This window comes from Lepidochelys kempii, chromosome 20, assembly GCF_965140265.1.
Source record: "Lepidochelys kempii isolate rLepKem1 chromosome 20, rLepKem1.hap2, whole genome shotgun sequence".
NCBI lineage: Eukaryota > Metazoa > Chordata > Testudines > Cheloniidae > Lepidochelys > Lepidochelys kempii.
In genome coordinates this window covers 24,452,499-24,465,147 of record NC_133275.1, presented here as the reverse complement: position 1 = coordinate 24,465,147, position 12,649 = coordinate 24,452,499, and the positions used below count along the sequence as shown (strand labels likewise).

Sequence of the window (12,649 nt, the reverse complement as noted above, 5' to 3'; positions counted from 1 at the left end):
GCGGGGCCGAGCGGGGGCGGGGCCCGTAGAGGGCGCCGGGGGCGGGGCCGAGCGGGGCCGGGGCCGGTAGAGGGCCCTGGGGGCGGGGCTGAGCGGGGGCGGGGCCCGCGGGGGGCGCCGGGGGCGGGGCCGAGCGGGGGCGGGGCCCGCGGGGGCGCTGGGGGCGGGGCCGGTAGAGGGCCCTGGGGGCGGGGCTGAGCGGGGGCGGGGCCCGCGGGGGGCGCCGGGGGCGGGGCCGAGCGGGGGCGGGGCCCGTAGAGGGCGCCGGGGGCGGGGCCGAGCGGGGCCGGGGCCGGTAGAGGGCCCTGGGGGCGGGGCTGAGCGGGGGCGGGGCCCGCGGGGGGCGCCGGGGGCGGGGCCGAGCGGGGGCGGGGCCCGTAGAGGGCGCCGGGGGCGGGGCCGAGCGGGGCCGGGGCCGGTAGAGGGCCCTGGGGGCGGGGCCGAGCGGGGGCGGGGCCCGCGGGGGGCGCCGGGGGCGGGGCCGAGCGGGGGCGGGGCCCGCGGGGGCGCTGGGGGCGGGGCCGGGCGCGGGGAGGCGGCGGCGGAGCCAAGATGGCCGCGGCGGTGTCCGTGTTCCCCGGCGTGCGGCTCCTCACCATCGGGGACGCCAACGGCGAGATCCAGCGGCACCAGGAGCAGCAGGCGCTGCGGCTCGAGGCGCGCACGGGGCCCGACAGCGCCGGCCTGGCGCTCTACAGCCGTGAGTGGGGCGGGCTGCGGGGGCGGCCGGGCACGAGCCTGGGGGTACGTGGGGCGGGGGGTGGGGCACGGGGAAAGGGGGCGGTTGGGGTAGGAGGCTGGGGGTAACTAGAACTTGGGGGGGTGTATGTCGGGATGGGGGCTGGGGGAATAGGGGGTGTCTGGGGGTTGGGGTAGGAGCCTGGGGGTAAGTAGGACGGGGGGTGTATGTCGGGATGGGGGAATAGGGGGTGTCTGGGGGTTGGGGTAGGAGCCTGGGGGTAACTAGGACTGGGGGGGTATGTCGGGATGGGGGCTGGGGGAATAGGGGGTGTCTGGGGGTTGGGGTAGGAGCCTGGGGGTAACTAGGACTGGGGGGGTATGTCGGGATGGGGGCTGGGGGAATAGGGGGTGTCTGGGGGTTGGGGTAGGAGCCTGGGGGTAAGTAGGACGGGGGGTGTATGTTGGGCTGGGGGAATAGGGGGTGTCTGAGGGTTGGGGTAGGAGGCTGGGGGTAAGTAGGACTGGGGGGGTGTATGTCGGGATGGGGGAATAGGGGGTGTCTGGGGGTTGGGGTAGGAGCCTGGGGGTAACTAGGACTGGGGGGGTATGTCGGGATGGGGGCTGGGGGAATAGGGGGTGTCTGGGGGTTGGGGTAGGAGCCTGGGGGTAAGTAGGACTGGGGAGTGTATGTCGGGATGGGGGCTGGGGGAATAGGGGGTGTCTCGGGGTTGGGGTAGGAGGCTGGGGGTAAGTAGGACGGGGGGTGTATGTCGGGATGGGGGAATAGGGGGTGTCTGGGGGTTGGGGTAGGAGCCTGGGGGTAACTAGGACTGGGGGGGTGTATGTCGGGATGGGGGCTGGGGGAATGGGGGTGTCTGAGGGTTGGGGTAGGAGGCTGGGGGTAAGTAGGACTGGGGGGGTGTATGTCGGGATGGGGGAATAGGGGGTGTCTGGGGGTTGGGGTAGGAGCCTGGGGGTAACTAGGACTGGGGAGTGTATGTCGGGATGGGGGCTGGGGGAATAGGGGGTGTCTGGGGGTTGGGGGGCAGCTGGGAGTGCGACATACGTTTGCGTCAGGAGGCGCCTGGGGCACGGAAGAGGCCTGGCCTGTGTTAAGGGGCTTGCGGCCCCGTGTAGCCCTTCGGCTCCTGAGCTGGCTGCGTCTCCCCCTCCAGCAGTGGGGCTGCAGCAGCCCCCTGGTGGCTCAGGGGCCACGAGTCTCCTCTTCTAGCCGTGCTTGCGGTAAAGGTCGCCATGTGTCAGCCTCTGGTAGCGCCAGTGCCTTCTGTCACCTGGGTCTTTGCTCTTGCTTAGGCCGGCGGGTCCCTCTGTAGGGTTCATGGGGGCCCTTTACTGGTGTGCCGAGCTCAATAATTGTCACCAAAGTGCAGGCAAGGGCAGATTCCCTGGCAGGAAGCAGCTTGAAGTCACTGAGTGTTTGCCCGGGAGGGGCCCTTACCCTGTGGCTGGGCTTTAATCCCTTGTTTCAGTTCGGATCTTGCAATATTTAGTCTTGTCTTCCTTGTTTTTGTTTGGGGAGGGGAGGAATTGGAGGCGGCGGGTGCAAAGTCTCTGGGACAGGTCTGTGGAGGGGCATGTGTCTGGAAGCTGGGCAGGAGCAGAGATTGCTGGGTGGTGCTATGTCTCGGGTGAGGCTGTGTTCCGTTTCTATGGGCGCCTAACTCCAGGTTGTTTCCACTGGGCAGGAAAAATCTCTGCCAGACCTTGGGGTGGATGCTCGAGGCCACTGGAGGCAGCATCCCTGTGCCATGCTGCATTTCCTAGAGAAGTCACCCCAGTGGTTAGCGTGGCATTCCTGAGGGGTGGCTAGCAGCTCCTTTCCCTTGGGTGGAGTGACCGTCAAGAAAACTTTCTTGCCATTTGATGTGGGTAGTTTGGTTTTGTGGAAGGCCGTTAGTGTCTGCTCTCCCTCTTGGAGCTGCTGTACCAAGGGAGGGGGCATGGACTGCAGTGTTACCGCCATGTGGCCTGGCATCTTGAATCACTATCATGGTAGGAGCCGCAGTTGAATTTCCTTCACCCCCAGAAGCAGCGTCGCTGGGGTTAAAAGCAGTTGCTCCAGGGGTGTTCCTGGATGAAGTTAGCTGCCCACCTTGAGGGCGGTCTGGCCCGGAGTGTCACCTTGCTCTGCAGAAGATGCACTCCCTGCAGAGTTGGGGAAGGAGTGCATATCCCTCCCTAGTCCCACCTTCTCTGATCATCTCTGCTGAGGGCTTTGGAGACCACAAGGGCCAGGCTGCCTCTGGAAGAGGAGCTGTCAGGGCTGGGGGAATGCTGGCTGCTGTTTAATTGTTCATTACAGTCTCGTGCTGTTCTTGGAGTTCTGGGCCATGCTGCCGGGCCAGCTCTTCCTTCTGGGGTCCCTCGCTCGCTTTCCTCCCCGCAGCAATCTTCTGAGCACTGTGATCAGTTAACACTGCCTGTCGTGGGTAGGAGTGCACAGACTGGTTGTAGCTGGGGGTACCCAGGGCCCAGCGCCTCTCTCTGTTTCCCACCTTCAGTATGCCTCACCTTGGCATTCCCATCCCCAAAATTAGGGGTTGGTTTATGTGGCACAAAGCAGATCCAACACTGGTAGTATAAGAACCTTCTTTCCTGAGCGAGATCCCATGCGCTTTAATCTTTATAGCAGGGTTAGTTTATACAGCGAGACCAGATTTATCAGCCGTGCAGATTATATTAATTAGATAATAATGTAAACTTTCAAGTGAAAACCTTCCCTGTGTACTGCTTGCTGCCTCAGCCAGAGGACTGGATAGTGACAGAGGTAATGGGGTCTAATGGCTCGGCCACTGGCATGGGGTTCAGGCCTTAGTTCTGTTCATGACTCTGATCTTGGGCGAATCACTTCACCGTTCAGTGTCTTTTATTTGCCTGCTTCCCTCTCAGTCCCTGTCCTGAAGAGCTCAGAAACAACCACCGTCTTGTGCCTGAGCAGCCACTGGCATGCTGGGGCCTAGATCTCAGTTGAAGCCTCAACATGCTACTTTAATATAAATAAGTGAAACAGACAAGGTTATTTTCATTGTTTGCCTGAGACCCACATAACATGCTCTGTAAGTGTTCTCTGTTTTGACATTCACGTGGGGCTAGAAGGAAATTTGCTTTTGAATGTATTTTTTTTAAATCTGATGTTATCCCTTTGTCAATACAGTTCTGAAACCGCTTTTGAGTCAATAATAAAGCACTAATACCGAGATCTGATTTTCATCAGATTTCAAGATGTTCTATTGACTTTCCGCATTTGATCCCCTTTGACCAGTGCAACATTTTCATGGAGTAAATCTGACACAGTTCAATTGATTTCCCCATTATTGACTTCCACTTGCACCAGCTGTCCAGCTCTCCAAGTTTTGAGACAAAAGCGTAGGTGAGCTATTTGGTGAGCTGACCAACATGCTGCGCTCAGTCTACGGGGTAACAGTGCACAAAGGACGTGTACTCATGAGTTTATTCTTGGGGGATGCTGTGTCTGAAGCACCGTCCTGTCTAAAGTTCTGTACTGGGGAGAGGCGTATTACATTTTTAGAAATGTGATGTTCTTTAGCCTGACATCTGGGATGCATCCAGCGTGGCCGTTTGGCCTGGGAGGGTAGTTAGGATGGGAAAGCAGGTGGTGGTGGAAAGAGACAAGGTAATGGAAAATGTGAATTTGTCCTAATGCTCCATTTCAATGCAGTGTGCATGGCGGGGAGGTGTCTAAGTCCTCCTGTGTGGGGTTTCTTGCTTATTTATTAGAAGTCTAACGTCCTGCCCCACAGATCAGTGCCAGCTGATCTTTAAGCATTCACCAGTGCATGTGTCTATGCAATTGTTGGCCTCATACTGAGCCTTTAGTTTACAGTTTCTTAAACTAGGAACATTCCTGCCTCCGATTACTGGGGGGGGCTTCCTTTCTCACTATGATTTGCTAATGCAGCCGCTGCTCTGAGCCATTGGAAACCTGTCCCAATGCTCTGGAACGAGAGTGACCTGGCCTTAGCGTCCCCCCATGAGCCACAAGGGATGTTGCAGTGTTACACCCCAGAAAAGACTGAGGTGGAACTTGATCCCCTTCCTTTGATCTGAAATAGCATGAATTTGTCGCCTGTCCAGGTACACTACAAAACGCCATCTTTCTGAGAGGATGTGTGTCCTATAACGATGGAGGGTTGGCCAGGGGTTTCTGAAGGTGTCTGCCTGGCTGTGTGCCTGTTGAAATGATTTATACAATGTTGCTAGGATTTTCTTGTGCTGCTGAAGTATGTGTTTAGGGCATGTGGGGCCACGGAGAAGCATCTTTTTAACAGAATCGAAATAAAAATAAAAAATAGATTGGTGTTTGTCAGGGGACATGGAAATTCCTGTGGGTTAGTTTTTCAAAGCAGAGCTTTTTCTTTTTCCTTAAGGTTCATGCAACGATCTTTCCTTTCCCAAAGACACGCTTTTTATGCTCTGCATTCTGTGCGATAGCAAAGGCACATAGCCTTCACTTCTATTTTAAAACAAGGATTCCCAAGCGCACACAGCTCTCCAGATATCACTAGATTTAATTTCTCTTCCTTTTTGTTGTCTTAAAGGGACAGCGTCAGGTTAAAATTAATCTGTTCAATAAACACAAATTTCCTTTTCTGTTACTAATACCTGAAAATGATTAAAACCAATAGAATTTAAAACAAGCAAACAAAAAACACTAAATGTCTCCATTCAAGCTGTTTGCTTTGTTTCACTCAGGTTGGACAATGAAATAATTTAGTCAATTTCAGCTCTTGTTTGTAATCAGTTTCATGTGCAGGTTATCAGGTTGCAAATAGAGATGCTTTAATTCAGGCAATCTCCTTTTTTAAAATCCTGAAAATATTCTTAAAATAACCCTCTGAACATTTGGCCTAACCTATCCAATTGTTCCCCTTTACACTGACACATGGAAGGTTGATTTTGCTATCGTATCTTAGGAACACAAGAATCTCCAGACTGGATCAGACCTGAGGTCAATCTAGCCCAGTATTCTGTCTCTGACAGTGACCAAGGACAGTGCAAAAAACTCTACAGACAGATATAGGATGATCTGCTTCTCTAAAGGTCTCATCCGAATCCGTAGTAGTCGGAGATTTAAGACCTGATGCGTGAGGTTTTGTATCCCTTCAAAAATTTTTTGTAATTATTGTATTCATGTTTATTGCCGTCGTGCCCGGGGACAGCCAAGAACAGTGTTTGCTATTTTAATTCTCGCTATTCTTGTTATCCATATCAACATCTATTTTCAATCTTGCTGAGTTCTTGGCCTCAACGGTATCATGTAGCAGTGAGTTCCTCAGGCTACAAAATATTTCCTTTCATTTGCTTCCTTTTAGTTTTATTGACATGGCCCCTTGCTCTTTTGTGATGAGGCAGGGAGAACAGACCGTTCCAATGTCAGTACCGTTGATTATTCTGTACACTTTCATTGTGTCTCCTTTTTTTAAAGTAAACTATCCCTGGCTTTTCAGTCTCTCTTCATATCGCATGCTGATGCTCTCCTGCTAAATATTGACTGTTTGAAGTCCTGGCAGTCCAAGCCAGGCGAAAGTTTCTCTGTGCCAGATTTCTTCTAGTAGCATGAGTGTCTCAAACATACAGCTCGCGTCAGTTTGAAAAGCTAGCGAATGCAAAGCAGATGCCTAGGGCACCTGTTTGGCATCTGTAATCAGAAAACTAAATATGGGGGGGGGGAACTCCCTTTAAACCTTTGAATATTTGTGCCCTTTTCTAGCATGCTGTAAGTGGCTGCCTAAATGGGAACACATGGAAAGCAGATCTGAGTGCACGGAGTGATCTTTGTGCTTTAGGATGTCTTTTGCCAACTATCAACAAGGTGTAGCATGGCCTGTAACATCACAGCTGGCTGCATGGTCCAGGCCTGTCATTGGACACAGGGAGTCCTTGCTGAGTGAGTTGCCACGTGGGCCCAGCCCCAAGGAGTTTAACTGCCTAGCTGAGGCACTTAGGCAGTCCTTGTTACTGGAGTCTGGCCTCGTGGATAGAGAACTGGACTGGGTTTGGGGAGACCTTGGTTCTGTTCCTCGCTCTGCCACTGGCCTTTTAGGGGACCTTGGGCAAGTCCGGGCCTCGCTCTCTGCCTCAGTTTCCCTGTCTGTAAAATGGGGGTGGTGATCCTGGGCTCCTTGGTAAAGCGCTTTATGATCCATGGCTGACAAGTGCTGCATGGGAGCTTCCCTCGCAACCCTCTCATGAGGCAGGGCAGCGCCCAGAGAGACAGGGACTTGCCCAAGGTCGCTCAGGGCGTCTGTGTCAGGGCAGGGAATTGAACCCCAGTCTCCAGAGTCCCAGGTTGCTGTCATGAGCCCTGCCCCATCCTTCCTTTTCCTCTTGCAGCACGAGCGGTCGGCATAGGAAAGCTCTGTTCAGAGGGGATCTGCAGGGAAGGTGCCCCCTGCGGGCACAGTGGAGAGTGACACGAACCCTTCATCAATGGCATGGTTCATTCTGAGGCCCTGGGATGCTAGGACGGAGCTGGCCTGAGTGACAATGGCGTTGTACGCTCGGTGGCATGGTTCTAGCTGCAGTGTGCATGGGGCCAGGTGTGACGTGTTTCCAGGCTGCTCGGCCCATGCTGGCTTCAGTGCACCCTGGCTGCGGCTTTGGGAAATATTTTTCCCACTTTGGACCTTCCCTTGGTTAGTTTGCGCACTTCAATTTGGGTGGGAAACGCCCTCCTCTTGGTGTAAAGGAAGATCCCAGAGAAGGTTTTGACTTCAGGCTTTTCTCCACGGTAGATGCATGGAGCGTCTCTCAGGATCTGTAATGTGCCAGCTTTGTTTGTGGTCCGAAGAACCTCAAGACACTCGGACTAGGAACCTTGGTTCTTTCCTCTTTGCTGTTGCTTGGGGGATGCTCTGTAGAAACACAGTTCCTAAAATCCAGAGAGAGGTGGTCCAGTGGTTGAGGACCAGGAATTCAGGACTTGGGAAATGCTCTTTTCTGATTCTCTTTCTAGTCTGGAGCATGTCTGTCGCCTTCTCTGCCTCAGTTTCCTCATTCTGCCTTACAGTGAGACTTGGAGAGCTCAATTGATTTAGCTTAACAAAGAGAGGGTGAAGGGGTCACTTAATCTCAGTTTGTAAGTGCCTAGAGGAGGAACAAATATTTGACAATGGGCTCTTCAACCTAGCAGAGGAAGGTCTAACGGGATGCATCAGCTGGAAGTTGAAGCTAGTCAAATTCAGACGGGAAATAAGATGTCAATTTTTAATGCAAGAGTAATTAACCACTGGAGCAATTTCCCAAGGGTCAGGATGGATTCTCCATCACTGACCATCACCTATTGGAGAGTTTCCGGAAAGCTCTGCTCTAGGAATTCGTTTGGGGCAGTTCTCTGGCCTGGGTTACGCAGGGAGTCGGACTTGCCAAATGATCCCTTCTGGCCTGGGGATCTCGGAATCCAGTTTGTCCAAGAGACGGTTGCCTGTGGTGAGAGGGTCGGTGATTATCCTAGTGCGCAGGAGTTTCCGTCTCTCTCTCACTGTCCTTTCCAGGATATTTGAGCTCTCACAATTATTGTCCCCGCTAAGCAGTTTGAACAGACTAAGTTAGATTTTACAAAGCATCTCGGGTGTTAACAGAGATCAAAATATTTTAAGAAATACCTGTTTGTTTAAACTGATGGTGCCTCTTCAAGTCATTCAGACCTGCAGAGAAAACCTGAATGGGAACAGTCCTGGGTTGGTTGGAGGCTCGTTTAGGTGCAGCAGATCTCCTTCCCTCTCAGAGCTCCATGGCTCAGTGAAGGGAGTGGGCGAGCTGGGGAGAGGACCTAGCGCCGTTCAGAGGGCAGCTAAGCCATGGGCTGGGCTGGATGCGTCGCTCAAGGATTCTGTCCAGAATGCTGTTCAGAGGAGTGTTCTGTGGGAGATGGGGTGTCCTGGCCGCCTGCTGACCAGTGCTACAGCTGGTCTGCTTTGCTGGCCTGCTATGTATCTGTCTCGGCCAGACAGTTGTCTTGTAGATTTGTCCTGTAAAGCACTGGGAGTGGGATGGAAAAGCAGCAGCGTGGAGAAGGTTTACATTTATGATTTCCTCCCACAGACTTGAGTATTACCCAAGGTCTCTCGGAGAGTTAAGTCTACTCCGCTTTCATGCATCCTGCAAACGTTGCATGAGTGTAAAATGCTCCAAGTATGGGGCAAGCAGCTTCTCCGAGCCAGAGTGCCTCTGATGCAGCGCTGGCTCTGTCTTGATGCTTCACTCAGTGGCTCTGGGCTTCCCCTGGGGTTTGCCAGCCCCCCGTAGCTAGCGTTGCTGCGATCGCAGTCGGGGACCTGAACAGGTGCAGAACTAGCGTATGGGAGCTTCTCTGTTGACTGGGGTGGCTCAGGTGACGCTAACCTCTCTGACATGGGAGCTCTTAGCCTTCCCTGAGGCTGTCCTTGGGCTGAGGGGTTCTTTTTGACCAGGTTTCAGAGCCTCTGTTGGGAGGGACCTAAGGCCAGGCCCAAGACACTTGGCAAAGCGCTTTCTGCCCAGGTTGGTTCTTGCTCTGCTGATGGTGTTGGATGTTGGAGCAGGGCGGAGTAGGGGTCGCTCATCACACAGCTGCTTCTCGGTCACTGTCCGCCCCACCCAGCGCTACATCTGTAACAGGCAAGAGTCCCCTTTGGACGCTCGGAATGGCGTTTCTCGAGGCAGCCGGGGGAGCCTGTGATGCCACACCAGGGATGAGTTTGAGCCCCAGCTGCCCACGCGCTGGGCCAGCGTGCATTAGCGAACTCCTACTTGAACCCATGTGGGAGCTCTGCTGGGGCAGAAGCAGGGAGAGCCCGCTGTGCACGTGGCGGGGGGTAAAATCATGGCGCTCCCTCTGCCTCTTAGCGAATACCCCAGCTGCAAGTGTTAAACAAAATTCCTTTGGGCCTGAAAGTTCCCAGTCTCGGGCCAAACCGTTCTGCCGCTGGTTTTTGCTCCATTTTCTGAGGGAGCCTTGTCTAGTGGGTAAAGCACTAGTGCCTCGAAATCCAGGTGCTGTTCCATTGCTGCCTCACGTTGTGCCTCAGTCTCCCCATCTGCAAAAATTCCCCTTTAAAGTGGGTTGTAAGGCTTGGTTACTTGCTGTTTGTAAAGTGCTTTGAGATCTACATGGATTTGATGGGGGGGCCGGGGCGGAGGAGTGACAGTCTTGCTGTCAGTATTCACTGGCTCCCCCAAGGTGAGTCTTGGGCATTTAGGAAGGCAAAGACCATGCAGCCTGTGGCCGTCCTTGGCTAACTCCTCCCTCCTGTCAGCAGAGGAGTTTTTGTGATGTAGCCAACTTCCTGTCGGTCTCCCGCTGCCCCGGGAGCACAAGGTCTCGCCCACCTAGCTAACCTGAGGCGGCTGGAGCTGCGGCAGATTAGATCAGCTCTCCTTGGGGGTCCGGGGCTGCTAGGAGAAGGGATCTGCCCTTCTGCACCTTGGCTCTTAGCCCCAGTTTGCTCCCTGAGTCCCCATCAGGCCGAGAGACCCTCGCTGCCTGGTTTAATTACAGCCTCAGTATAAATGGCCTCCTGCTTCGTGGGGTTTCTGGCAGTGCTGCTATCCTGCTGCGTTACTCTGGGAAAGGGGTATTTAGTGTTTACACAGCGCTTTTCCTCTTCACACTGCTTTGCAGACGCTGCCTATTTCATCCCCCCGAGTGAGGAGGGTCTGGATCCTTATCCTCTTTAGACAGCGGGGAAACTGAGAAACAGGTCCAGTCACTTACCTACAGTAAGTGGCTGATCCAGGACTCCCTAGCTCCCAGGACTGTGACAGGATGGCTAGGCCACGTACCTTCCTTCCTTCCTTTGTCTAAAGGCCCTTCCTAATTCGGCCCTTCCCTCCTCATCTGCTCATCCCCCTTGCTCCCCGAGTGGTGATCTCTCTTGAAATGAACCTCAGTAAGTTTTGAATCCCTCTTAGCATGTGTGGCTGTTGTGACTTCAGATTTTCTCCTTCCCCCGCGTTAGTGAAAGCGCAAAGTGGTTCTGAAAAGTGACTTCGAGGCCCAGCCCCTGTGGAGGAAAATGTCTCAAGGTCCAGTATGTTTAGGGCCTGCTGTTCTGACCCAGCCTGTCCTTCCTGCTGGCTCAGAATCCTGTCCAGGCTTCGAGGCTCAGCTCCCAATTCTGTATTGCCTCTCCAGCCCTAGCTACGGGCGCTCCCTTCAGAGGGTTGCCTGCACTGCTGTTTCTTAAACCATCAAAGGAGGAATAAACTCCCCTGACCAGGGGCCGGCAACCAAGCCTTTGTGTAAAGGCAGGGAGGAGGGACCGGGACCCCCTAGCACATAAATAGGGACCCTCGCTAGGGTAGCCTCTCTGTAAATTATTCGCCAGCCTTTCTGTTCTTTCAGCCTGCCTGGAAGCCCAGGGCACATCTGCGGTCCCTTTTATTGCTCACAAAGAAGCCAGGGGCCCTGCTTGACAAGCTGATTAACATGGATGCGAGAAATTTGCATTTAATAGCTTTCAAAAGCAGCACCTTGAGCAGCAGAGGGCTTCTCTTTGGCTGGGATTGTGCCGCTTTCAGGAAACCCGCATGCTTTGGGGTCCTTCCTCTCTCATTCCCAGCACAAGTCAGTCTCCCGGACATTGTCCTTCAGGAGGTAAACCTGTTTGGATGCCATTGTTCTAATTCTCTCTAAGTGAGGATGTGTTCGCCTGCTGAGCCGTGGCCTGGTCTCTGGCCTCACGTAGCCCTTGCCTGAATGAGCAGCCGCTGGTTTCTGCAACACGGGTTCTTTGCTCCTTCCTGGTGGCTGAGATCCCTTCCTAACAAGCAGGAGATCTCTGCGACTGGGACACCCAGATTGTCGGCACAACTTCCCCCTTCCCTGCCTGGTGCGTCTCTGCAGCCTTTGAGAGACGGAGCGAGGTGCAGGATACAGCAGATCAGCAATTGGAGCATTTCAGAAGTGTCGGTTGCGTTGCCACTTCGACAGTTTGCAGCATCCCAGGTTTAAAAAGAGAAGCTGGGTCTAAACACCTGATTTAATCTTTGCTACGGAAAGCTCAGCTCCTCCGAGCCCCCTGCTGGTTCCTCTGGCTGCTCCGCAGTAAAACCATGGGGCGACTCCGTGGTTCATTTCTTCACACATTTGGCACTTTAAGCCACCAGGGACTTTCTTCCTGAGTTTTTCACTTAACTGGCAGCGCTTCCCTCCTCTCAAAATTAAAGTAACTCAGTGAAAAGTGGGAGGGGCTAGGAGGCAGCCCTGGGGATGCAGCGTGGGGCCTCGCAGCATGTCTCTGGCCTGCCCTAGGAGGACAGATGAGGGGAGTTGGTTCTCCAAGGCTGGTTCAATCAGTAGTTCCTCTGTTGAGATGGCCAGTTGCTATCTGACTTTTGCCCCCTCCCTACCGAAATCAGAGCAATAGCTAACTCCTTAGGAAGACAGAACTGAGTGGTATTGTGCTCCGGACAGATCAGATGAGGGTCGGGGGCTTCAGGCAGCAAAGGGGGACCCCCACACGCACCCAGGGAGAAGAAATCCAGACAGCCCAGATTCCGAATGAACCTTCCCCATCTCCTCCCTGCCTTTATGGCACCGCTTCAGCACTGGAGCATCCTCTGTCCTGTAACCCAGCCCTCCCGGTGCTGCAGGGTGGGGAGACAGGAGAGGATGGCTGGCTGCTGCTTTGCTCTCCTCCGTGGGCCAGATCATGCGGCCTGATCACCCCCTTTGTTGCTTTTTGCTTTCAAGGTAAGATGTAAGCAGCTGCTGTCATGTTCCTGATCTGATTCCTAGCACTGGCAAAATCAGCGTCAGGGTAAGGGCTGTTTGCACAGAACTGTCCCTGTCCCCACTGCTCACTTCTCTCCCAAGCCCCCCTTGCCCACAGGCAAATCTCAGGCTGCAGACTTGGGGTGGAAAAGGTTTATTTTGGCTAGGGGCAGCAATTCTGGCTTGGAGTCATGGGCCCATGAATGAACGGATCAGAGCCCAGCGGCTGGC

The 12,649-nt window shown here is 54.3% G+C and overlaps 1 protein-coding gene across 2 annotated transcripts in view; it reads left to right on the top strand.

Annotated features, from left to right (window-relative positions):
- Nucleotides 1-506: 506 nt before the first annotated feature.
- The window catches only part of CARM1 (coactivator associated arginine methyltransferase 1), a 52,818-nt gene continuing 40,675 nt past the window's right edge, over nucleotides 507-12,649 (top strand). For both annotated transcript variants that reach the window (XM_073318865.1, XM_073318864.1), the window contains exon 1: nucleotides 507-700. In XM_073318865.1, the coding sequence (XP_073174966.1) occupies nucleotides 553-700 (148 nt within the window). In that variant the 5' untranslated portion in view covers nucleotides 507-552. The remainder of the gene's footprint in view (nucleotides 701-12,649) is intronic.